We start from the raw sequence: 27,798 nt of genomic DNA, 5'->3' as shown, positions 1-27,798 counted from the left end.
GATTTATAAATATTGCTTATATGTTATTTAGTTTCATTTTATACATATATCATTTTATACGTATATGTATGAACTTTGCTATTTAGTTTCATTTTATACATGCAATAAGTTCATTATAACAACACTAAAATATCATTTTAATTCCACTACAGGTTCATTTGGCGATACATATCTGTATGAGCTCTATTATTCAATTTCATTTTATATACACAATAGGTTAGTTATAAAAACACTAAAGTATCATTTTAATTCTACTATAACTTTATTTGACAATACACATATTAATCACCATAGCCTACATAGTTTTCTAGATTATGATGATACGTCATAAGTAATTAAATATGTATATTGTTAAATGATGTGTGGACCATGGTCCACCGTATAACAATCGGTGGTTTAAGGTAATGGGTCATGGTCTACAAATGGTAATTTTTCTGGCAATTTATTCGGTGGACCCGAGTCTAAAACGTCGTATATATACAAATGAAAGACAACATAAAGACCAACATAACCGTGCGACGTTGGTGCGACGTTCAGATTGAAGCCTCGGGTTGGATTTGCACGAGCAGTTTCCTCTATGATAACCAGGGTCATTAATAACCAGGGTCCCTTGGTCCATGATATAACAACTAAATTTTTCTAGTACTAAGTAAGTAGATTATGATGATACGCCATAAATATGTATATTATTAAATGTTGTGTGGACCATGGTCCACAGTATAACAACTAATTTTCTCTAGTACTAAATATGTAGATTATGATGATCCGGGTCCACAATATATCTTTCAAGGCGGACCTGGGTCCATGGTATAACAACATAGTTAGTACTAGAATAATTTAGTTGTTATACCATGGACATTGTTCAAACATATTGAACAGACTCTGAAAATGAGGAGATTACTATAACATAAACCGACATTAAGACAAGCAACAAACACAAATTAAACCAGGAAACTAAATGGGAGACGTTATACTAAATGACCAATTTTGAATCCATGAAATTAAAACACAAATGAAAGACAACATAAAGACCAAAATAACCATGCGACGTTGGTGCGACGTTCAGATTGAAGCCTCGGGTTGGATTTGCACGAGCAGTTTCCTCCTCCTCCGCCTCCTTATCATCATCAGCAGCCGGTGTCACATTCAGATTGAAACGTCGAACATGAGATGCAACAGAAATCATATGCACTAGGCGCAACGTTCAAGTTGAAGCCTCGAACCAGATTTGTAGCAGTGACATTCAGATCAAACTGTGCAGCACCCACATTTGCAAATGATGGAATAGAAACCATTTGCTCATTCGCAACACGATTTGCAGAGATTAAATGTTTTTCTTTCTTTGCCTTCAATTTCGTGCAGCAATCATCAAACCAGGAATAAGCAGCCATTACATGCTCCAAGTTGGAAGTGTCAAAATTAGAGCCTAACAGAAAGGACACATCTTAGATGGTTTCTATTTTAGAATTAGTATTCTTTTACTAGACAATTTTACTAGTTTGCATCAATATCAAAGAGAGGAGTAACGCTTTTAAGTGAACTAGTATTTGCCACGTGGAATGCACGGAATAAAGATTTGAAATATTAAAACTATGCTATGTTAAAAAAAAAAAAAACTATTAATGTTAATAAATTTAATATATAAAAATGAAATATGAGGTTTATTCATTTACAAAATTTTGTTATTGAATAATTATGTTGAATTCCTATGATAAAATTGTTAACATAAATATATTTACAATTAAAATGAGAATAGACATTAAATGTTTTTCTTTCTTTGCCTTCAATTTTGTGCAGCAATCATCAAACCAGGAATAAGCAGCAATTGCATGCTCCAAGTTGGAAAGGTCAAAATTAGGGCCTAACAGGAAAGACACATCTTGGCACTCCAAAATTTGTTTCAACTTGTCAACTGGATCTCCATTCAGAAGATCCAATCGGTGGCCATCGTTCTGAGCGACCGCGATGGCTACATTATCATTGGAACGCCTAGCACGATATTCATTTATTATTGCATGAACACAAGAAGTGCCAAAAGCATGCATATATCCCTTGGACGTAATGAGAAATATGGCTATAGTGGCACCAGTTGAAGCTGCAGCCCTTTTGGCCTTTTCAAAGAGGGTTCTTTTCCTCTTTGAGAAGGTTACGGACCGAGCATTTTCATTTCTATCTTTTGCCTACCCTTATGTTTCCTCTTTGGCTCCCTCTTAATATCAAGGAAAAACTCAAAACAACAAAGGAAAAATTCTCTCTGATTGGAAAGGAGAACTATCACAATGTTAGAGGAGCATTTGTGGTCGAATTGAAAGTCGAGGACTAAAAGGAGTACTAGCCCAATAGTCAGAGGATCATTTTTGGTATTAACTCTAATTTTTTTTATTATTTTTAAATTTAATTTTTTGTGTTTAATAATACTTTTAATGTAGTTTCTAAATGTATGAATTTTATATATATTTTTTGAAATCAAAATTTTATATATTAATGCTAAACTTAATATTATGAAAAATTAGATTAAAAATAATTTCAGTCAGGACTCTTTAAACGAACCAGACAACCAAAATGGGATGGAGATAGTAATAATTAAAAATGTACCCCGAGGCAAATCATGAGAGTTCATTTGTCAAAAGCTTATGTATGTACACTTTGGTTGACATTGTTGGCCTAAACAAACATTGATTCATGGGAAAATTGTAATTTATGCTCCACTATAATATGTCAATTATCAATGTCACTCCTGAATTATTAGTGATGTAAATGTTGCCCCTCAATTTTCAAAATGTTACATATATTGCATGCCCCTCTCGTACCGTACGGGACGGAGGGGCAATATATGTACCATTTTGAAAATTGAGGGGCAATATTTAAACTACGGGAGGGCAATATATGTACCGTTTTGAAAATTGAGGGGCAACATTTACACCACTAATAATTCAGGGGTGACATTGATAATTGGCATATTATGGAGAGGCATAAATTACAATTTTCCCTTGATTCATTTAGGCTTTTTGATTTGTCTTTATCATTGAATATAACTCCAATTGGTTTTGTTCTTCTATTCAGAAAATATGAGTTATATATAGTGTATAAATTTGTGGAGAATGTAGTTGAAACACTATGAAATTTAAATGGTTTGGCATGCATAACAAAAGCAGTGAATTGAATTACTCCATTGTTCAAACATAGTGAACACTCTGAAAATGACGAGATTACAATAAGATAAATCGACATAAAGACAAAGCAACAAAAACAAATTAAAGCAGGAAACTAAATGGGAAACCTTACACTAAATGACCAATTTGGAAACCATGAAAAACACAAATGAAAGACAACATAAAGACCAACATAACCAACAATTTTGCTGCAACCTAACAACAGCAATTAAATAGAAGGGGTACGAATCATCTCCTCATCATCATCAGGTGCGACGTTCAGATTAAAGCCTCGGGTTCGATTTGCACAACCTGTTTCCTCCTTCTCCTCCTCCGCCTCTTCATCAGCACCCTGTGTCACATTCAAATTGAAACGTCGAACATGAGATGCAGCAGAATATTAATATTACTATGAATATTACTATTTTATGTGTATACACATTAAAATTAATTATTATTATTATAAAATAATAATTAAAAATGTACCCCGAACCAGATTTGTAGAAACCAGAACCTGATTCGGGCTAGCTGCAGCAACATTAAGATCAAACCATTTGCTCATTCGCAGCACGATTTGCAGAGATTTGTTTTTCTTTCTTTTGCCTTCAATTTCGTGTAGCAATCATCAAACCAGGAATAAGCAGCCATTACATGCTCCTTGGAAGGGTCAAAATTAGGGCCTAAGAGAAAGGACACATCTTAGATGGTTACTATATTAGAAATAGTATTCTTTTACTAGAGAATTTACTAGTTTGCATCCTTATCAAAGAGAGGAGTAACGCTTTTAAGTGAACTAGTATTTGCCACGTGGAATGCACGGACTAAAGAATTGAAAAATTAAAACTATGCTATGTTAAAAAAAAAAAAGAACTATTAATGTTAATAAATTTCATATATAAAAATGAAATATGAGGTTTATTCATTTACAAAATTTTGTTATTTAATAATTATGTTGAATTCCTATGATAAAATTATTAACATAAATATATTTACAATTAAAATGAGAATAGACATTAAATATTTTTCTTTCTCTGCCTTCAATTTTGTGCAGCAATCATCAAACCAGGAATAATTAAGCAGCAATTACATGCTCAAGTTGGAAAGGTCAAAATTAGGGCCTAACAGGAAAGACACATCTTGGCACTCCAAAATTTGTTTCAACTTGTCAACTGGATCTCCATTCAGAAGATCCAATCGGTGGTCATCGTTCTAAGCAACCGCGATGGCTGCATTATCATTGGAACGCCTCGCACGATATTCATTTATTATTGCATGAACACAAGAAGTGCCAAATGCATTTATTCTCCAAGGAAGGTTGTAATACCACGATGTCTCTACACTTTTTAAAGTTGATGTATTTGTTTTAGTGCTTTTTTGGATTGTTTAGATTTTCTTCATCTTTAAATGCAAATTCTTTCATAAAAAATCATGTATTGTATCTGTATTAATGATTAAAAGATTCAAATCAATTTTTTTATGTCTTGAAAGATTAGCAATTTTACATTTCATGGTTGTGTACAGCTGACAATGTGTACTGCATAAAAAATTCCTGGTAATCACTCATTTCTTTTCTTTAAGACATGCAGTATCTCTTTCATGTTAGAGTTTCTATCATAAAACATTGGTGAAAGTAGAAAGAATACAAAGGTTGTGATTTTCCTTAAAAAATGTATTGTTACAGTCTTTTACCTCTGATGACACTAGAAGGAATTGATCTAGAGGTGTTGGTTGGTATGTTTTTTTTCTTAAAAAACAAACCCACAAAAATAGTGGCATTTTTTTTGAAAAATAGTGGCATTTAGTTCAATCCATGATTTTTTTTAAGAAGGAAGTGCAGTCATATGTACTTGCAATGCACACAAAGCAAGAAAGTAATGGTAGAATGCCTTTGGGTTCTAGATTGAAGAAACAACTTCTGCAACATGTCAATGTAAGGAAAAAGCAGATGAACTTCTTGAAAAGAAACAGAAAATGGCCAATTTAATTTTATTTGGAGTGTAGAAATCACTGAGTATGAATACAAAATGATAAAGGTGTATACCACTGTAAAACTAGAGGAGGTTATTGATTCAGCATATGACAAAAACTGGAAAATTATAAATCTGTTTTTTTTTTTTAAATTTTATTTGTGATGATGATATTCATGCTAGACAATGGTTGCAACTTCAAATGAAGATAGGCCCTATTTGCATGAAATATTTAGTATTTGCATGAAATATTTAGTATTTGCAATGGACTTCAAGAATAAGTCAACCCAGACTTAAAATTTTAGTTTGTGATAAATCAAAACAAAATTGTAATTCTACTACTAATGTAGTTTACAAAAAGGTTTTTAATAATTTGTAATTTCTGTAATTGACGATATTATATTCTCTTCTTTTTTTTAAACAATAATTCATTTTATCTTTACTTATTCTATTCTTTTATTTCACCATACTGCATTTTACTTTATCTAATATCAGTCTGTGAATCGCACGGGTCAACTTAGTGAAATATATATTATATTTTTAATATTCAAAATATTATTTTTATAAATGTGCATAACAATTTGTTACTTTAGAGAGTTACATTTCTGAGTATCGGGATAAGAACTTATCAACAAGAAAAGAAGGAGTTAGGTGCACTACCACAGAGCGAAATATGTTGTGTACTTCAACCAATGGTCCGTACTCAAAATAGTGTTTTGACTAATGGTATATATATTTGATCTATTTCATTTGAGACAATAATTATATAAAATTTATACTTTATGTACGCATGGTGACTTATTCAAGTTTTGTAAAAAAATATTTTCTATTCACGTTAATAATTTTTTATAATAACTAATTTTAGTCCATATATAAAATGCTCTTTCATTTTCTTTTTGTTGGTAAACTTTGTCGAATGTTGGATTGATCATAAGAAAATCAGTTTTTGTCCATGGTCAATTATATTGGCTGCACCAAGAATAAGTAAATCAGACGGTCTCAAGATTTTAATTTGCGATGATTCACAAATTAGTTGTACTTCTACTACTAAAGTAGTTTACAAAGAGATTTTTAATAATTTGTAATTTGTGCTTTCAATAATAATATTTTTTTTTCTCAAAGAAAAAACAATTCGTCAATTCTTATTCTCTTTTTACACCAACACTTCATTTTAATTTATATAATATTAGTCAGTGCATCGCACGGGGCAATAGCTAGTTGGGTTAATGTTCACAAATTTAAAATTTTATATTCACAATTTTAAATTTTAATATACAAAATTACATTACTTAATATTCACAATTTTTGAATTCTGTATTCACAATTTTGTTATATAGATTCAAAAATTGTGTTATAGTGTTGAACATAGAGTTTTGATATTATTGAACATAAAGTTATAAAATTGTGAACATAGAGTTATAAAATTGTAAATATAGTTATGAAATCGTGAACGTAGAGCTATGAAATTGTGAACATGAAATTATGAAATTGTGATCATGAAGTTATAAAACTGTGAACATTGAGTTATGACATTGTGAACACGGAGTTATGAAATTATAAACATAGAGTTATGAAATTGTGAACGTAGACCTGGGTCCACCTTGCAAGATGGACTCGGGTCCATGGCATAACATCTGAGCTGCGCGGCGGGACAATCACAATTAAGAAGAAAATATTGAGAAAAAAAATACAAGTACAATTAAAAGAACAATTATATGTGCATTCAAATCAGAATGCTCAACAATGTGATTTGTTTTTATATAGGAATAATGGGCTTACACAAAGAAATAAAAAGAATTTTTAACAAATATATTTTTAAGAAAGCAATCTAAGCTGCTTAACCGCCATAAGAGTTACCAAATTTTGAAATAGGCAAGATTCTCCGAATTCCGTTCAAGATACCAAATTTTGCATAGGGGGCCTTTTAGAGCGCACCCGGTCGAGCATCACCTCCTGACTGGCTTCATGTACTGGACCACACGAGTCATACAACCTGGACCACATATTCCGTGCAGCGCACGAGTGAAAATACTAGTAAAGAATAATGGAAGGAATCGGAAAAAATACTCTTCTGTCCATAATACAATTCTACTAATTATTTTTATTATTTTACAAAAGTTCCAAATAATAATATTGATTAAAATTACACTATAAATACATTTATAACCATAATACAATTGTGCATGAAGCATGCATCCTTATTTCTTCAAATTATATTTGTGAAATTGCAATAATTTAGAAAAAAATTACAGTATAAATACTTTATTATTCGTAATACAATTTTAATTATTATTTTACAAAACCTTTGAAAGTGCATATGTTTAAAGTTTAAGATACGTATGTTTAAAGCTTAAGGTGCGTCACTTCCTAGTTTAAGATTCATTAATTTAACTCTTAAGGTGCGTATGTTTAAATTTTTAGGTGCATTTGATCATTTGCATGCATGTTGTGGGGAATCACATTTCTGTTTTCCTTCAGTTTGAACTGTTAATGTAAATTAGATCAATAGCTCATACCTCACCTCACCTTATTTTTCACTTGAGAGAGCCTTTGCACGTGAACTATATATATTGAAGCTAGCGACATGCAAGGCCATCCCACATGTATGACAAATTATTATGTGAACCCATGTCTACCTTACAATATAGAATCAATTCTAAAATACACAATTTACATACTGAATGTTTACAGTTTATATATTGAATGTTCACAACTGAATGTTTACAATTTACATATTGAATGTTCACAATTTAAATTATGAACATTCAATATGTAAATTAACACGAGTCCACTTTGCAAGGTGAATATGGGTCCATGGTATAACTCTTGCACTTATATGGGGTGGGTTTAGGCTAAAGAAATTTGGCCCATGCACTTTGCAAGTTTGCCTGCATTGAGCTAGTTCATTTTACTGGTTGTAAGGTGCATCCGCGTCCATGTCAACAATTTTATAATTCTATGTTCACAATTACAAAATTCTATATTCACATTTTTATAGCTCTATATTTAATAGTATAATACACTTTTTGAATTTATATAACAAAATTGTGAATATTAAGTAATGTAGTTTTGTATATTTAGATTTAAAATTATGAATATAGAATTCCAAAATTGTGAACATAGAGTTTCAAAATTGTAAACATAGACTCAGGTCCCGCTTAATCAATTTTGTGCTTAAAAGGGCAGAAAGCATGTCAAACATGAATTTTTATTTATTTTTTGAGCAATTCCTTGCATTGATATATTGCATTATGCAGTGACCTATAATTAGAATGACCATAATTCGGTTCTAATTGGATACTATATAAACCAAATTGAAACCAGACTTGTATGTATGGTTAGTTCCAATTCCTCAGTGGAACATGAGCCATTGATCCTAGTTAGTTCATATAGGGTTGTTAACGAATTGAACACGAACAAATAGTGATTGTTTGTGTTTAATTATTAAGATTTTAAAACTTTTTATATTCGTGTTTATTTATTAAGATTTTTAAAAATTATGTCCGTGTTCATTTATTAAGTATTTGTTGAAGTTAACAAACATGTCCATGAATGTGTTCATTTCACGGTTACGAAGGCTAAACAAACACATCCATTTTCATAATCATAATTTGTTTGTGAACAATAAATAGCCTATAGTACTCAAAAAAAAAAAATAAATAGCCTATATTGTTGTCAAAAATAAATAGTCTATGGGAAGTCATGTGATCAAGCATCAGTGGAGGCGGTATTGATTATTTGTACTTCAACAAGTTGAGAAAGTATAGATAAACAGATACTACAACTCTACAAGTCTACAGTGTAATAGAATCAGTTGTATTAAAAAAAAAAACTACAAATAGAAAAAGTGTCATTTGATCAAGTTAGAGACTTTGAAATCGGGTATTGGGCTAAAAAATCAATATATGGGCTAGGCCCATTGGGCTGTAACAAGCCATCCATTCTATTTCACGAATCCAAAATTACAGAGACGGGTATAAATACGGGAGGAGAAAAACAGAAGACGAACTTGCTTGGTGAAAACGAAAAAGCTCTGACGATTTGTGTGTGTATTATATTGGAGCTCAGGAGCTTCAACTGCCATTGCATCGCTGAGTTCATACACTGATACACTTGCTGAACTTTTAAGACTCTGAAGATGACGTTAGATCCTAACGACGCCGGCGATAAAATGCCGGCCAGGGAGGAGGCTTCTGTCAAAGTTCCGGCCAAGTATCACAAGAAGAAGGATAAGAAAGATGAATATCTCGTGAGTTGAAAAAAAAATGAATGCTCATCTAAAATGAAAAAAACGTTTGAAAATTTTCTGCCAAACTGCAACTGGTGAACTGTGCGCAGCTTAAAATGAATGAAAAATGCAGTTTCGCTATAATTTGAATTATGAAGCGGTATGCTTGTTTAACTATTCAACAAACGAGAAAACTGGAATTATCATGTGCTTGTTTGGTTGTACTTGCCCGTACAACTTGCATCAATGCCAGTTAATTTAGTTTGAAAGCATTTTTGGCATCCTCAATGTGATTTTGAGCTTATTTGTTTATAGTCGGAGGAAGATTTTGAATTGAAGCAGCAACTGGAATTATATGTCGAGCATGTGCAGGACGCGGACCTATCATTGCAGACTCGCGCCCTTGAGAGCATAAGGTATGTTATCTCAAATATTTTTATAAACTTGAATCTATCTAAAAGGATGATTTCGAATTGTTGTGGCTGAGATTTGAAGGATGCTTGTACCTCTGGTTTATAAAGTGTTGTAATTTTATATTTACTTTAAGACATGGCTGAGCAAGTGTATTTAGTTTAGTTACTGTAATGGGCTAATGAAATATGTGCATTTATATGAATATTAACTTCTAGTCGGGGTTGTATAAGAGGCTTTGCTGTATTTTTATAGTAGCTGTTTGGTTTTCAACTAAAGTTTATGGTGCCTTTGTTTCTTTGCACTCAATTTTGACTTCAGATACTTACAAACATATTTTAGTGAAATACTCCGAAATTGAAAACTGTTTTTTGGTGGTTCCAAATAGATCAATAATTAAACAACACATTTAATAGTTGGATCAGTAATTCTTCTAATTTAGCTTTTAGGATTAGATAGTCACACTCCTAGTTTAGCTAGTGAATATGACTGATCACGTGGTAAACTTATTATTCTCTCTCTCTCTCTCTCTATCTCTCTCTATTTTTGAATAATTGTAGGCAGGAAATTCAGACGGCAACAAGGTCTATGGCATCTGTTCCAAAGCCAGTAAAGTTTTTGCGTCCTCATTATGGAACACTGAAGTCACATTATGAGAAAATGTCTGATTCTGATGCAAAGGTGATAAACACTTTGTAAATTTCAACTTTTATGACTTCATGGTTTATAAACTTCATAGTTTGAAATTCACATTTCCCCCCTTGTTTGTAGGAATTAATGGCTGACATACTTTCGGTGTTGGCGATGACAATGTCTGCTGAAGGAGAAAGGGTATGTTTGTATTTTGAGGTTTCTTTTATTATTGTTGTTCGTCATGCATCGATTTATATTGTTGCATCCCTTTCTGACAACTGCTTTCTTTTCCATGTGATGTTTTGATGCTGAAGTTTTGTTTTGTGCCGAAAATTGAATGCTTGTAAGCTGGAGTTACTGTTGATTATCATTGTGTTTTATTTGTGCAGGAGAGTTTGAAGTACAGACTACTTGGATCTTATGGTGACATTGGACCTTGGGGCCATGAGTATGTAAGGTGAGTTTGTCCTCTTCATGTCTCTAAACATTGAATATGCTAAAGCACCTGTTTTGAGATCTTAAACCATATTACTTATCCACAAAAGAAAAACTCTAGGCCTTAGAACTTGATGAAGAGAAGATTTTATTTGATATATCATATATGTGTTGAGAAAAAAAATTTATTTATAAAATGCTGAGTCATGAATTCATAAAGTTTTTTCCTTCTACAAATAACTGATGTATTTGCTCTGCTTCTACTGGTTTTAGTAATCTATCTTTTTGTTGTACATTATCAATAGAAGGCTAATATTTTCATGGGATTATATGAAACATTTATGCTACTGATTATGCGTGAATATTTTTGCTGTTACATGGCACGGGACGCATTACATGCTTGAGTTACTTTGCATGAAACAACTTTCTATTATTTATTTATCTATGGATGCAACACCATTACACTCTAGAGTAATCAAAATTTTGAATACAAAATAGATGTCCAACTCTTGTTACTTTGTTAGGATTATCTTGAGGTCTATTCCTACTTCAAAATTGTTGTGACAAATGCTAATTACTTCTGCAGGAATTTGGCTGTAGAGCTTGCCCAAGAATATTTGCAGGTTGATATTTCATTTTTCAGAAGTTCACTCTTGTTGTGTTAGTAACACATTTGTTGTATTATCTGTAGGATATTTCCAAATAGGACCATATGAATTGCACATATTAACTTAAAAAAGATTATCTGAAGTCCCAACTCTGACTAATGTTTACGTAGATTAGAGATTCAAAACTTTACACTGTCTTTTATTCCTAGTGCCATAGAGACGGTGTTAACAAAACATTTTTGTCTGTTGGACTAAGTACCCATTTTCGCAAAAGTACCATACTTTACTAGTTTCCTGGTAGCAATATTCTTGTCATTGACCCACTTAATGGGCAAATCTGCTTCACGCACATCTTGAAATGCCATTTAAAAAAAAATAATAATAATTGTCCATTTCTCTCTTGCTGTATGACACTATTCAGATTGAAGTGGATACCCCAATTAATGATCTCATGTACCTCAAGCGGCAAATTGTTGCATTCCACATGAAGGTAAAACTTACCAACAATCACCATGCTGTTATAGAAGTTGTTGTTCATAGTGTATTTGGTATATTTGGTAGAAGACTAAGGAGGTATCTATCCTTATACATTCATCAGAAGTGAACAGTATAGTTTTCTTTCTGTACTGCAGCATAATGCGGAACCTGAAGCAGTTGATCTTTTAATAGAGGTACTTCAGAACTTTTGCTGCATCCATCTTCTTTATTATTTCATAACACTTTTAAAACTTTGACATACCAATGTTATTTGACTGTTTACTTCTTGCTTATGTCATTATGTGATGCTTATTTTGTGCGGCTATTAATCCTTCCTCCTTCCTTTTAGGGTATGATCATGCTTTGGGATGTTGAAATTGGGCTCGCACAAATTGATAAGTATTTCCATAGTACTGACACACATGTAGTTGCGGGTGCTCTATTGGCAGTGGGAATTGTTAATTGTAATGTCAAGAATAAACGTGATCCTGTGAGTTCTTAACGTTTTTGTCTGTTACATGATGCCTACTTTGACTCTGACTCTTCATTTATCTTGGGATCTAATGTTTTCTATCATAGGCATTAGCTATTCTTACAGAGTATGTAGTTAAAGAAGAGCCTTGTATTAGAGTTGGTGCCATAATTGGTTTGGGACTGGCTTATGCAGGTTCTCAACGTTACCAGGTGTGAGTTTGTGCTTTTTTCATTATTTGAGTCAACATTAGCAATTAGCATAATGATTCTTGCGCTCCCAAGGAATTCATTGTTGCCTCTAGAAAGTTATATGCTAGGGGAAATCAAATTTTTTTAAGAATATGTTATATGTTTGGTTCTATCTATATCTTTCTCCATATGATTTAGCGACTTCATTGTTTTTTAGGTTTTTGAACAACTTCGTCCAATACTTGAAGAAGATACAAATGCATCACTTGATGTGATTGCATTTACTGTAATCACATTGGGGTTGGTATTTGTGGGGTCATGCAAAGAAGATATTGCCCGGGCTATTAGATTTTCCTTGAAGAATAGAAGTGAGTCAGAATTAGGAGAGCCACTTGCCCGTCTCTTACCTCTTGGTCTTGGTCTTCTTTACCTAGGGAAGCAGGTAAGTAGAATGACTATCTCTGTAGTGTCTTTCACTGTAACTGAAGAATACCTTTGATTTAACTATTGTCCATTTACATCTCCAGCTCACATTATGCTGTGTTCAAATATCTTTTGAACTAATAAGTAATAAGTTTGTTTGTTCTTGAGCACTTGATGGTTTCTCCGTTGTAACTTCTAAATGTTCCTTGGTCCCCTTATCATATTAACAGGATATAGTGGGTGACGTAGCTGCTGAGGTTTCAAGGACATTCAGTGAGAAGATCAAAAGACACTGTGATATGACCCTGCTTTCTTGTGCCTATGCTGGAACAGGGAATATAAACAGGGTACTAGTTTAACCAAATGAGTCACTTAAAAGTATTTCTTGATAATCCACATAGTTGCTAAATGGCCTTTTTCACAGTTCCGAGACTTCGCTGGTGAATGCGCTGAGGATCTGGAGAAGGGTGAAACCTACCCGGGACCAGCAGTGCTTGGAATTGCTATGGTGGAAATGACTAAAGAGCTGGAGGTTGAAAGGGCTCTACGAGCACTGAAACATTTTCCGGAGTATGGTCAGCGGAATATTAGAAGGGCTGTTCCTTTGGCTATGGGCCTCCTTCGTATATCAAATCCAAAGGCGAGTTTTGCAACATCTCAGATTTGTTGAGCCTTGCCTGTGTGTGGCTATCCCCCTCTCTCTCCATATGTTTCCTATGCCTATATAGTACTAGTAATTCTTTTCTTGTTATCTTCTTCATCTTTTTTGGTTGTGACTCCATATGGTTTCTATGCCTATATAGTACTAGTAATTCTTTTCTTGTTATCTTCTTCATCTTTATGTTGTGCCTCCACATAATATTTGTATCCCCTGTTGATGTGCCTTTTTATACTTGCTGCTGCAACAGGTCAATGTCACAAACACATTAAGCAGACTTATTCATGATTCTGACACGGAAGTAGCTATGGTATTGTGATATAAAGAGAGCGTTAGTCAAAGTAGTGTGTATTTTAATGCCAGATATTAAATATTAAATTCTCTTATGTACGAAAGATTTTCTGAATTCCGCAGGCTGCCATTATCTCCTTGGGGTTGATAGGTGCAGGAACTAACAATGCAAGAATAGTTGGGATGCTTCACGATTTGTCAAGTTACTATTACAAGGAATCAGACCTTCTCTTCTGTGTAAGAATGTTATTTGACTTCCTTTGGACAGTATTGTTATTCTTTTCTTTAAAATGAGATGTGTCTAATTAATTGTATTCTTCATGCTCATGTAGGTTCGGATTGCTCAAGGTCTAGTCAATTTAGGAAAAGGGCTGTTAACTCTCTCACCTTATCATTCTGAGAGGTTTTTATTCTCTCAGTAAGTGCTCTCTTCTCCTGCAAACATAAATATTGCCCGGCTATCTTAAGGGTTTTTTTACTCTTTTAAAAAAATAAATGATACATTATTTTGTTTGGATCCCAGTATTCTTTACCATTTACAATGTACTTCTGTGTTACTCTTATGTTTAGCTGCGGCTTCCTTTTATTATTATTATTATTATTATTATTATTATTATTATTATTATTACTAATTAATTAATTAATTTGTCTGTTTTCAAAAAAAAAAAAATTAATTAATTTGTTTCATTTGTGGCACGGGTAGGAGTTACTCCATGCTTGGACTTTTTCTGAATTTTGTTTAAAACTGAAAAAAAGCATACTTCAGTTGCATAACTTTTTTACCCCTGTTTGCAACCTCACTGCATTCTTTAAACCATCTCAAGTCCAATCTGCTCTCACATCTTCCATCTCCAGGACTGCTTTGGCTGGACTTCTAGTTACACTGCATGCTTGTCTTGATATGAAAGCTCTCATATTGGGGGAATACCATTATTTGTTGTATTTCCTTAGTTTGGCAATGATGGTATGCTCTCTTGCAAATTAGTTCTCCAATTCACTTCCAAAGTGGTATACTAGCTTTTTAAAATATTTATTTGCTTTTGCTTTGCAGCCAAGGATGCTAATGACAGTGGACGAGAATTTGAAACCTTTGTCAGTACCAGTCCGTGTGGGCCAAGCAGTCCACGTTGCTTATCAACCAGGTCGACCTAAGGCAATCATTGGATTCCGGACCTACTCAACACCTGTTCTCCTTTCTGCTGGTGATAAAGCTGAACTGGCTACTGACAAGTATAGTCTCACCCATTTTATTTTGCATTATTCCAGTGACATTTTTGTACAATTATGTGCAACCAAGATTTTTTTCGATACTTATTTTCTGCTAACACCACCTTTTTTTTTTCATTCAGATATATTCCACTTTCACCCTTTCTTGAAGGATTTGTCATATTGAAGGAAAACCCAGAATACAAAGACGATCATTAGTCTCTACAACGGGGATACATTCATTCCAGGTCTTCTCTACTTGAAAGACTACATAGTTTTCATTCTTTTGTCAGAGGTGTAGGTGATTAAGGTTTCGCCTACCTTAGGTTCTTGCTTCGATATATCCCTTTCTGCTAACCATTGATTCTTCTACGTTTTCCATATGAAAAGCCGCATCCTAAATTTTCCGCGTGATCTGTCTTACATATTGTGATGATTCTTTAGTTCAAAATACAGCATGGGGTTTCTGCCAACTCGTCTTCCATTTCATTGTAAATAGAATTCATAGCGAAAACTTCTCTCTACCTTTTACAACTCGTCTTCCATTTCATTGTAAATAGAATTCATAGCGAAAACTTCTCTTTACCTTTTACAAACAAGCTATCAGTTTGTGGCTATGCATGATTTCATTTCATTCGTATGTTTATCCCTTTTTCATCTCACTTTAAGGTTTATTTCAGCATTCCTAAATAATGCTAGAACGACAGAGGTAATTCTCCTAAAAAATCACAGTAATAATTGATTATGGAAACGAGAAGCATAAAAATAAAGACAGATAAATTTATGATTCTGACAACAATAATCATAAGACATATTGTTTGAAAAATATGATACACACATTGAACCAACGTGATAAAAAAACTATCTACTCTTGTAAGATATATGAGGAGAAGCTAAATAAAAACAGCTCCTGTAAGCCCAACAACATCCAGTTAGTTGTTGGTAGCTCTCTGAATTGCAATCTATCTTGAACCGTGGCAGCTTCAACATTCTTAGTTGAAGAAGAGCGTATGTTCAGGTTCTCTTTTGCAGGATCAAAGAACTTATTGACCCTTTTCATGTCTAGACCGAATCCCCCACAAGTCTGCATGATTCTTCCCAGTTCATTAGTTAACTTCATGCCTTCATTGAGGCTAGATTGTAACCTTTCAGCAACAGATCTCCATATTTGCAATTCAGATTCAATTACTTTTCCCTCGTAAAACTTTCAGCTAGTTCTTCATCTGCTCTATCCAAGGTATCTTTTGTTTCTTTCAATTCACTACTCTTTGTTTTCAGCACCTGCTCCTTCAGATGCACTTGATATGTTGATGCTTCTTTGAGCATTTCCTTAAGTAGTACATCTTCCTCTATCTGCAATGGAAGTTGTTGTTCTTCAATCAAATTCAAGGATTCGACCCTAGATAATAACATTGCCACCTTTTCGCGTTCATCTTCAACATCCTTTTCTGCTTTAACAAGATCACTGTTCTTCTGATCTAATTGTATGTTTTGTTATAGAAATGTTCTGCTCCTCTTTGTTTGTCAAATCTGTGGCAGTGTAGGTATTAGCGCCAAGCTTCTGATGGACCTCAGCAAGGTGTGATCTCAAGACCAATAACACCAGAGAAGTCTCCTCGTTCTGCAATGCTAAGTCAAGCACTAAAGAATGGCAAATGGTTATTAAAGTGTTTTTGTTCTTTACTCATGATTGCAGCAGTCAAGTTCCTTGGCCTGCTGTCCACTACTTGATTGAAGGCTAATCATCATGTCCCTATCATATCGTTTTTAAACCTATCCATTCACATAAAATATATATATAGAATTAATTTCCTTTTAGTCCTAACCCCTCATTAATTAGGAAATCTTAAATTTAGGTTTCAACATTGTTTATATCGCAATGAGATCGATGAGGGAAATTAACCCTGCAATCCAGTACGAGGATACTCCCAAAATCTTTTCAAATTTGTCTACTTCTTTTCAAAACCAAGTACTAAATTGTTAATTAAGAAATTGTTATAAATATTTGGAAGGAATTAAGAAATCCTAATTATTAGTTGTATCGGAATCACATTCTTATCAGGAGACGGAGAGGGAGAGGGTGAATTTTATACCTTAAATACAACTGAATTTTGAGACTACACTAATTCTTTAACACTAAAAATAAAATCTCATCCTCGATCGATCCTGCAAATTAACCAAACCTATCTGCAAATTAAGCCTCGATCGAATACGATACGATGAATGCATCGGAGAAGGCCGCGGGTGTTTCAATACCTCAAGAAATTGTGTTCGAGATCCTCTCCAAACTTCCTGCTAAAACCCTAGTACGATTAAGGTGCGTTTCAAAACCCTTTTGCGCTCTCATAGCTGACCATGGCTTTGGCGTTGTGCATCGCAGCTTGTCCTTGACCCTTCCCAGTAGGGCGGGCGTTCTCATCTCTATCGCGTCTCCCGCCGCCCGTCCCCGTGCATTTTACACCCTAAATTTCACCCCCCGCCCCCGGGGAATGCTCCAAGCCAACCGTGTCGGTTTCCCAGACGCCAAATCCTTTCTATGCTCCTCCTCCTCCGACGGCTTGTTTATTTGTATGTACAGACCCAATGGACCCTTCACTGTTTGCAACGTTAGTACGGGACAGCGTATTTTCCTTCCTAGATTAATCCAATACGAAGAATGTGAACTACTCATGGGGTACGATTCAGAATCTAAAAGATACAAGGTTTTGATGACAGCCTGTCGCGAGAGTATTTCTAGGGGCGGGCTCATCCGCTGCGGCTTCGAGTATAAGCATTGGGTTTTTACTGTGGGCGTGGATAAATCTTGGAGGGAGATCAACAACTACTGTTCCCGCCCCTTCTTCCCCTTTGAAGGCAATCGGTACCCTTACTATTTCAGTACTAATGTTTATATTGACGGCGTTATCTATTCCTATACTGCGTTGACTAAACACAACATGATTCCTAGAAACCATATAGTAGCATTTGAAGTTGGGTGTGAGAGTTTTTCTGTTATAACTTTGCCGGATAAAGTTTCATCGTTGTCATGGTTTTTTCTCAAAATGTCTGCATTGCTAGAAGTTGGAGGTCGATTGGCTATGGTTCATGTTAGTGTTCCTGAGCGAGGAGAAGGCCTATGCTACATGAATGTTTGGACTTGGGAGAAATCTAAAGAATGTTGGGAGGAGATTACTATGACCATTCCATTGAAATGGAGTAGAATGATTAACAATAGTGCTAGATTGTTGCGTTTTGCTACAAATCATGATGGGGAGATTGTGTTGTTATGTATATATATTAAGAAATTTTATATTTTGGTTTGTAACTTGAGAAGTGAGGCTTGGAGAAAATTTGATGTAAGTGGGCTTGAAGACTTTCCACTTGGTAACTCTTTGGATTTTACTATGCACAACCTTGTGGACCATGTGTTTCCCTTGGAGTGATTAAGATTCAGTTTGCTTAGCTTGCTTGAGTGATTTTCTTGTTGTAAGATTTAGTAGTCTCATTGAGTTTTTTTTTTTTTGTACGTGGTAGTAAGATTTAATATGTTTGAGTGTTTTGACTGTTTTCGTTTAGATTGTTGAGTGTTTTAATTTCGTTATGGTAAGGTTTAGACTGTTTGAATTGAATAATGTTTTTGTTGGAGTAGGTAAGATTTGCCCTCTGAGTTTTTTTCTTCTTCGCATCTCAATTTTTAAAGTTGAGATGAGGTAATATACACAGGTCTTGAATTTTTTTATTACTTCAATTTGTTTTAATAAATATTTAATTAATCCAGAAAAATATATTGTTTTAGTGGTTATTAATCAATACTATTGTCTCCCATAATGCTCAATTTACATAACAAAGTATGGTCATATATATTACACCTACACCATATACATAATCAACAACTCTCTTGTTACAGCATGCTCTTCAGATGTCCATTGGTTGATTGAAGGCTAATCATCATGTCCCACTTCGAATACTTGACTTGATTAAGGTTTTGCAAAATGGTTTAGATGAAGAAATGCATCCAAAATATTATATTGATCGAAGGATCGGAACTAAAGGCACCAATTTTTTATTTTTGGATATATATTTATATTTTTATGATTTGTTGCCGCATTGTATCGGAGCAGGATGAGAAAGGTTTGTTGATTATTGATTTATTGCCTATTATTGCATAGTAATAAAAATGGCCTATTATTGCCTTCTTCTCAACATACTCTTAAAAATAGAGTGGAAAGAAGGCAATATTATTGCCTTCTAAAAAAAAAAGGGCATGGAGAAGGCCATTACCTTCTTTTCAAATGAGATTTTGAAAAAAAGATAATTACATTAATACTTTTTACAAAATTGTCTATGATTTTGAATTTATACAATTTGGTGCAAACCTTGTCAAATCTCGCAAATTATACTGTGGACCATGGTCATGGATCATACTGCAGTTGTGTTGAACTGCCAGTTGCGAGGAAAAAAGAGGTCGTTCATCCGTTCAACACAACTGCAGTTTCAGTTCAACATAATTGTAGTTCCAGAGGGATGAAATGGCCTCTGTTTCGCGCAACTGCAATATCAGTTCAACACAATTACAGTATCATGACCCATGGTCAACGGTATAACGACTGGTCAAATCTACACAATTATGGCTATGACTTTAAATATATAGAATTAATTTCCTTTTAAGTCCAATCCCTCATTAATTACAAAATCTTAAATATAGATATCAAGTTAGGTTCCTTATGTACTGCACTAATTCCTCTAAAACAACTCTCATAAGTCTAAATTATTGCACGTTGATTATAATGTATAAAACAATAACGGGATAACCCAATCAAGTTAGTTACACGTTTACTACAAGATTTCAAATTCGATTGTTTGATGGTTTTCATTTAGATGGGTTGAGTGTTTTTTTGGTTGGTGTAAGATTTAGTTTGTTTGAGTGTTTTTATTTAAACTATTTGAGTGTATTTGTTGAGTAAAATTTAGTCTGTTTGAGTATTTTTCTTGTTGTAAGATTTAGACTATTTGAGTGGTTTTTGTTGAAGTAAGATTTAGGCTTTTGGAGTGTTTTCTTTGGGGTATAATTTAGAATGTTTGAATTATTAATTAAAAGAATTATTATTTTCAATTCTTTTATTGGATACAACACCATAAAATGCAATATTTAGTTTAAATAAATTGTGGTCACGTTACACCTACACCATCTACACAATCAATAACTCTCTTATATTTAAAAAATAATAATAAAATGGGACAATACGCAAGTTTCCCAAGGAGTGCATAATAGTTAAGAATTATAATATTACCAGATTAAAGACATATTTTGATACATATCGAAAACGGTAAGACCAATAGACCATTGAAGGTTTTTTTTGGTGGGAGGGAATTTAAATTCCATTCCCACCTAATTATAAAGGTAACTAAATTCTTTCGTTTGATGGGAGGGAATTGCAATTCCCTAATTTTCATTGAATTAGAATCCCATGTCTCCCTTGGGATTTCAATTCCATGGATTTTAGGAATAAAAAAAAGATACTTTGAGACAAAATTACCCTTATTTTTTTTTACCTAAAATTGATGTCTGATCTTCTCTTTTAGTTAATACCATGTATTATCTTGTTTTCTCATAACTCTTAAATATTTAAACTTGATATGTGTATATAACATATTTATCTAAATTTTGAAAAGCAAAATTTTTCTATTTGTGCGCCGATCTGTTCAAAATATATATATGCAAAATTGTTCAAAATAGTGATAGAATGACATGAGTTATGTAAATCTTTATATGCAGAAATTTGAAAGCAAATTTTGAGTTGCCTAAACTTTGAAAAACATATTATGTACATCTTGGTTCCTGAATTAATTTTGATAGATGTATGTTGAACTTATGAAGCTTAACATACATTTGATGAAGATGTATGTTGAACTTATGAAGCTTAACATACATTTGATGAAGTAGTATGTTGAACTTATGAAGCTTAACATACATTTGATGAAGTATTTGCATGAAAATTAATTACAATATATCTAGTTCAAGAGATACGGTAGATGAGTGTTATTTGAATTTAATATGTTATATTTTTGTGTACTTTTCATTTAATAATAATAATAATATAATAATAATAATAATATAATCTATATATATACTATTAATAAAAACAATATCCTCAACTTTAACTTCCCGCCCAAAAAAATGCTATACTATTAATGTTTGCGTAATATTGTAAAATATGGTAATGCAATTCCTATTCGTAATACAATTGTAAATTCAAATACAGTAATACAATTTCTAATAAAATATATTTTTACCTACGTTCCTATTCGTAATACAATTCTAAATTAAAATTACTAATCGTAATAATACAGTATATATATTTCCATGCAATGCAATCTATACTATTAATAAAAACAATATCCACAACTTTAACTTCCCGCCCAAAACAATCCTATACTATTAATGTTTGCGTAATATTGTAAAATATGGTAATGCAATTCCTATTCGTAATACAATTGTAAATTCAAATACAGTAATATAATTTCGAATAAAATATATTTTTACCTACGTTCCTATTCGTAATACAATTCTAGATTAAAATTACTAATCGTAATAATACAGTATATATATTTCTATGCAATGCAATCTATACTATTAATAAAAATAATATCCTCAACTTCAACTTCCCGCCCAAAAAATTTCTATACTATTAAGTTTTGTTTAATATTGTAAAATATGGTAATGCAATTCCTATTCGTAATACAATTGTAAATTAAAATATATTAATACAAATTCTAATAAAATATATATTTTACCATCTTTCCTATTCGTAATACAATTTTAGATTAAAATTACTAATCGCAAAAATACAGTATATATATTTTCCTGCAATGCAATCTATACTATTAATAAAAACAATATCCTCAACTTCAACTTCCCGCCCAAAAAACTCATATACTATTAAGGTTTGTTTAATATTGTAAAATATGGTAATGCAATTCCTATTAATAAAAACAATATCCACAACTTTAACTTCCCGCCCAAAACAATCCTATACTATTAATGTTTGTTTAATATTGTAAAATATGGTAATGCAATTCCTATTCGTAATACAATTGTAAATTCAAATACAGTAATATAATTTCGAATAAAATATATTTTTACCTACGTTCCTATTCGTAATACAATTCTAGATTAAAATTACTAATCGTAATAATACAATATATATATTTCCATGCAATGCAATCTATATCTATACTATTAATAAAAACAATATCCTCAACTTTAACTTCCCGCCCAAAAAACTCATATACTATTAATGTTTGCGTAATATTGTAAAATATGGTAATGCAATTCCTATTCGTCATACAATTGTAAATTCAAATCAAGTAATACAATCTATACTATTAATAAAAACAATATCCTCAACTTTAACTTCCCGCCCAAAAAACTCATATACTATTAATGTTTGCGTAATATTGTAAAATATGGTAATGCAATTCCTATTCGTCATACAATTGTAAATTCAAATCAAGTAATACAATCTATACTATTAATAAAAACAATATCCTCAATTTTAACTTCCCGCCCAAAAAACTCATATACTATTAATGTTTGCGTAATATTGTAAAATATGGTAATGCAATTCCTATTCGTCATACAATTGTAAATTCAAATCAAGTAATACAATTTCAAATAAAATATATTTTTACCTACGTTCCTATTCGTAATACAATTCTAGATTAAAATTACTAATCGTAATAATACAGTATATATATTTCCCTACAATGCAATCTATACTATTAATAAAAACAATATCCTCAACTTTAACTTCCCGCCCAAAAAAATCTTATACTATTAATGTTTGCGTAATATTGTAAAATATGGTAATGCAATTTCTATTCGTAATATAATTGTAAATTCAAATACAGTAATATAATTTCTAATAAAATATATTTTTACCTACGTTCATATTCGTAATACAATTCTAGATTAAAATTATTAATCGTAATAATACAGTATATATATTTCCCTGCAATGCAATCTATACTATTAATAAAAACAATATCATCCGCATCTACACATTAGCTATTAATTAAGCAATTATTTGCTGGAATTCAAACAAAGATATCATTAGAAAATATAATCGATCCAAAACATATCTTCAATTGCACTATATAATATTTGATGGATCCAAAACATATCTTCAATTGCACTATATAATATTTGATGTTATAATTTATATAATTAAATTGCACTATATAATATTTGATGTTATAATTTATATAATTATATATTGATCCAAATATTCTTAATATATTATAACAAATCCATTCCGTGCATCGCAAGTGCATCGCACGGGTGAAATCTATACTATTAATAATAATAATAACAAGTCATTTTGGACTTTATACTACTTATTCCCTCTCAATTCCCATGTATACCAAACATTGGAATTGAAATTCCTAGTAATTTTATTCCCTCCAACCAAACACTGGAATTTAAATTCCCACATTATTCTTTTCCCATGGAATTGTAATTCCTTTCCCACCTAATTCCTCCCCTCCAACCAAACGCCCGGTCAGTTCTCAAAACCTTTTCAAATTTGTCTACTTCTTTTCAAGAGAGGGAGAGGAAGAGTGAGAGAAAGAATTTTACCTTAAATACAACTAAATTTTGAGAGTAAACTAATTCTTAACCCTAAAAATAATAATTTTATTCCTTCCAACCAAACACTGGAATTTAAATTACCACTTTATTCCACATTATTCTTTTCCCTATGGAATTGTAATTCCTTTCCCACCTAATTCCTCTCCTCCAACTAAACGCCCGGTCAGTTCTCAAAACCTTTTCAAATTTGTCTACTTCTTTTCAAGAGAGGGAGAGGAAGAGCGAGAGAGAGAATTTTACCTTAAATACAACTAAATTTTGAGAGTAAACTAATTCTTAACCCTAAAAATAAAATATCATCATCGATCCAGTACGAGCGAGGATATATCTGCAAATTAAGCCTCGATCGTATACGATACGATGAGTGCATCCAGGAATACGGCGGGTGTTCCTGAAGAAATTCTGTTCGAGATCCTTTCTAAACTTCCTGCTAAATTCCTAGTACGATTCAGGTGCGTTTCAAAATTCTTTTCCGCTCTCATAGCTGACCATGGCTTTGGCGTTGTGCATCACAGCTTGTCCTTGACCCTTCCCAGTAGGGCGGGCGTTCTTATCTGTTTCGGGTCTCGATCACCGCACACCCGCCGTCCCCGTTCATATTACAAGCTAAATTTCAGCCCCGGCCGCCGCCCGGGAATGCGCCAAGCCAACCGTGTAGGCTACCTGGACGCCCAATCCTTTCTATGCTCCTCCTCCGACGGCGGCCTCATTATTTGTGTGTCCAGACCCAATGGAGACTTCGCTGTTTGCAACTTTAGTACGGGACAACATATTTTCCTTCCAACATTAATCCAAAACCAAGATTGTGCACTATTGTTAGGGTTTGATTCAGAATCTAAACGATACAAGGTTTTGATGTCAAGGCGCATTCGAGCCGAATATAAGCATTGGGTTTCTACTGTGGGTGTGGATAAATCATGGAGGGAGATAAAAAACTACTGTTCCAGCCCCTTCTACCCCTGTGTAGGCTATCACTATCCTTACTATTCCAACACTTGTGCTTACATCGACGGCGTTATCTATTCCTATAATTCGGTGACAGGACGTAACATGGTTCCTAGATACCATATAGTAGCATTTGAAGTTGGGTGTGAGAGTTTTTCTGTGATAACTTTGCCAGATAAAGTTTCACCGCCGTATTATTTTCATAGAAACTCTGCATTGCTAGAAGTTGGAGGTCGACCGACTATTGTTCTTGTTCGTGTTCCTGAACTAGGAGAAGGAGATAGGCTATACTACATAAATGTTTGGACTTGGGAAAAATCTAAGGAATACTGGGAGGAGATTACTATGACCATTCCATTGAAATGGAGTAGAATGATTAACGATGCTGGGTTGTTGCGCTTTGCTACAAATCATGATTGGGAGATTGTATTGTTATGTATATATAGTGAGAAATTTTCTGTTTTGATTTGTAACTTGAAAAGTGAGGCTTGGAGAAAATTTGATGTAAGTGGAGTTGAAGACTTTCCAATTTTTTACTCTTCGGAAGTTACCTTGCACAATGTTGTGGACCATGTGTTTCCCTTGGAGTGATTAAGATTAAGATTGCTTAGTTTGCTTGAGTGTTTTTCTTGTTGTAAGATTTAGTCTGATTGACAATTTTTCTATGTTGAAAGATTTAGACTATTTGAGTGTTTTTGTTGAAGTAAGATTTAAGCTATTGGAGTGTTTTCTTGGGGTGTGATTAATGTTTGAATTATTATTTAAAAGAATTACTATTATTAAGATTAATGCTAGTTGTCTGCGCTTTGTTACAAATCATGGGGAGATTGTATTGTTATGTATTAATCGGGAGCAATTTTTTATTTTGGTTTGTAACTTGACAAGTGAGGTTTGGAGAAAATTTAATGTAAGTGGAGTTGAAGATTTTCCAATTTTTAGTAGTTGGGAAATTACCCTGCACAAAGCTGTGGACCATGTGTTTCCCTTGGAGTAATTGAGATTCAGATTGCCTAGTAGCTTGCTTGAGTGTTTTTCTTATTGTAAGATTTAGTCTGATTGAGTATTTTTCTTGTACATGGTAGTAAGATTATTGTTTAATATGTTTGAGTGTTTTCACTTAGATTAGATTCTTGAGTGTCTCTACAGCGTGCCGTCGACGACGCTGCGGTGCTGGGGCGGGCTCGGACATGAGGTGCTATTTCGATGCAGGCTATCATTCGACTACCTTGGAGGCTTCGTTCGGTGTTGTTCTGCTCTCATCGAACGGGGACTTCGTGGCAGCAACAGCGGGGCGATCGGCGAATTGCTTCTCCCCTCTAATGGCCGAAGCAATTGCATGCCGCGAAGCACTATCTTGGCTCAGGAGCAGGGGGATACCATCAGTTTCTCTGTTCACGGACTGCTTGCAACTTCGATCATATCTCAGGGCCCCAGTGCCAATCTTCTCATACGCAGGATTTGCCATGGAGGCTTGTAGAGCGGCAGTTGCGTGGTTTGTTAAATGCGAGGTTTTTTAGTTAGAAGATCAGCTAATGTCATAGCTCATACTCTTGCGGCTTCGGTCTTTTCGCAGATTAGTACTCTGTATTTATTTCTGCACTTTTGCATTAATCATATTTGCTGATTGTTTTAAAAAAAAAAAGATTCTTGAGTGTCTTTATTCCTTTGTGGTAAGGTTTAGATTGTTTGCATGTTTTCAAAAAAAAAAAAATTGTTTGCATGTTTTTGTTGGAGTATGTAAGATTATTTAGCCTCTGATGATGAGTGTTTTCCTTCTCATATGAATTTTTAAAGTTGAGAAGAGGCCAGGTAATATCTACTGGTCTTGAATTTTTTTTATTACTTCAAATTTTTGTAATAAATATTATTAATTAATAACAGAAAAAATTTATTTTTAAGTGGTTATTAATCAATACTATTGTCTCCCATAATATTCAATTTACGTAATAAATTATGGTCTTGTTACACCTACACCATATACATAATCAACAACTCTCTTGCTTGTTTATATATATATAATAGTTTTATACGCGCATTGTTAATGCCTAATGTTTATATTTAAATAAATATTTAAAAGTATATCAATGCAAGACTATATAGGAGAAGTTTATACCTGGGTAATTGAATGCCGAATTTTTTATTTAAATACCTAACTCAAAGTATATGAATCCAAGATAATATAGAAAATTCATTATAATTATTACTAAAATAAATGTTTGCAACCTTGTAAAATCGATAGTCTAAATAAATACTACTTTTAATTTGAATTTTTCTAAGTGTTCTGAATTCTCTTTTGAGTAACATTGTCATTGTCTTCATCTTTACTATTTGTTCTTTTCCTTTTTGTTGGTAGTGTGTTATTTGCAATTCGGTTATTATTGGTAGCATGGATGACAACGTCATGAAATGAGATTATGATATAGGAGCTATGGACTTTCCTTTAGGTGTTTTGCTTGGGGTGTATTTGGTTTAACCATTATTGTTGAATGAGTTATTGTGGATAAAGAAATCCCTAGTTTAAGAAAAANAATCCCTAGTTTAAGAAAAACGATTAAATAAATTAATAAAAATTTGAAAATTTAAAATATTATGTATTCCAAAGATATTAAAAGGTAGTTTTTCGCTTCAATTTGCTAGGTAATGGGTTATTTGAGTACTTTCATTGTCAACAAATCTCCCGAGTAGTTAATATGATTGGTTTCAAACTATTCTTTTTATTTTTTTCATGGTATTAAAGAAATACATATGTATCATTTTTTGGTGTAACTACTAATTTATTTAATTGCATAAGAGTAAAATAGAGTGATTCCGCTTCAATTTATTTGGTTATTTGAGTACTCTCTTTGTCAACCAATCCCCAAGTAGTTAATATAATTAGCTTCAAATTATTTTTTTTAAAAAAATTCATAGTATTAATAAAATACTTGGTAAATAAATATATAACATTATTTTTTACTATAACTTTGATATTTAATTACAAGATATTGTAAAAATAAGATAATGGACAATGTAATGAATATCAATTGATAAATTTGAATGTAAAGAATCTTTGCATGAGAGAAAATAAAGACA

General features: G+C 32.8%; 2 protein-coding genes across 2 annotated transcripts; both read left to right on the top strand.

Moving 5' to 3' along the window:
- The first annotated feature begins 9,257 nt into the window (after positions 1–9,257).
- LOC115996019 (26S proteasome non-ATPase regulatory subunit 2 homolog A-like) lies at positions 9,258–16,011 on the top strand. Its single transcript, XM_031235161.1, has 19 exons — positions 9,258–9,368; positions 9,663–9,763; positions 10,319–10,439; positions 10,530–10,589; positions 10,781–10,848; positions 11,413–11,449; positions 11,856–11,924; positions 12,067–12,105; positions 12,261–12,401; positions 12,491–12,595; positions 12,792–13,016; positions 13,228–13,344; positions 13,422–13,637; positions 13,906–13,965; positions 14,070–14,183; positions 14,279–14,364; positions 14,802–14,910; positions 14,998–15,176; positions 15,296–16,011. The coding sequence occupies exons 1-19, from the start codon at positions 9,258–9,260 to the stop codon at positions 15,369–15,371; spliced, it is 2,034 nt and encodes a 677-aa protein (XP_031091021.1). The 3' UTR covers positions 15,372–16,011.
- Positions 16,012–17,371: 1,360 nt separating this feature from the next.
- On the top strand, positions 17,372–18,574 carry LOC115996018 (putative F-box protein At3g10240). Its single transcript, XM_031235160.1, has one exon. The coding sequence runs from the start codon at positions 17,372–17,374 to the stop codon at positions 18,572–18,574; it is 1,203 nt and encodes a 400-aa protein (XP_031091020.1).
- Positions 18,575–27,798: the final 9,224 nt, after the last annotated feature.

This window comes from Ipomoea triloba, chromosome 11 (assembly GCF_003576645.1).
Source record: "Ipomoea triloba cultivar NCNSP0323 chromosome 11, ASM357664v1".
In the NCBI taxonomy this organism is placed as follows: domain Eukaryota; kingdom Viridiplantae; phylum Streptophyta; class Magnoliopsida; order Solanales; family Convolvulaceae; genus Ipomoea; species Ipomoea triloba.
The sequence above is the reverse complement of the archived record's forward strand: the minus strand, read 5'-3'. Positions and strand labels throughout refer to the sequence as shown.

Excerpts from the sequence above, each read along its gene's own strand:
- LOC115996019 (XM_031235161.1), top strand. The coding sequence starts at position 9,258 with ATGACGTTAGATCCTAACGACGCCGGCGATAAAATGCCGGCCAGGGAG. Across the intron at positions 10,849-11,412 it reads TGGGGCCATGAGTATGTAAG|GAATTTGGCTGTAGAGCTTG; the intron begins GTGAGTTTGTCC and ends TTACTTCTGCAG. Across the intron at positions 14,911-14,997 it reads TCCTTAGTTTGGCAATGATG|CCAAGGATGCTAATGACAGT; the intron begins GTATGCTCTCTT and ends TTTGCTTTGCAG.
- LOC115996018 (XM_031235160.1), top strand. The coding sequence starts at position 17,372 with ATGAATGCATCGGAGAAGGCCGCGGGTGTTTCAATACCTCAAGAAATT.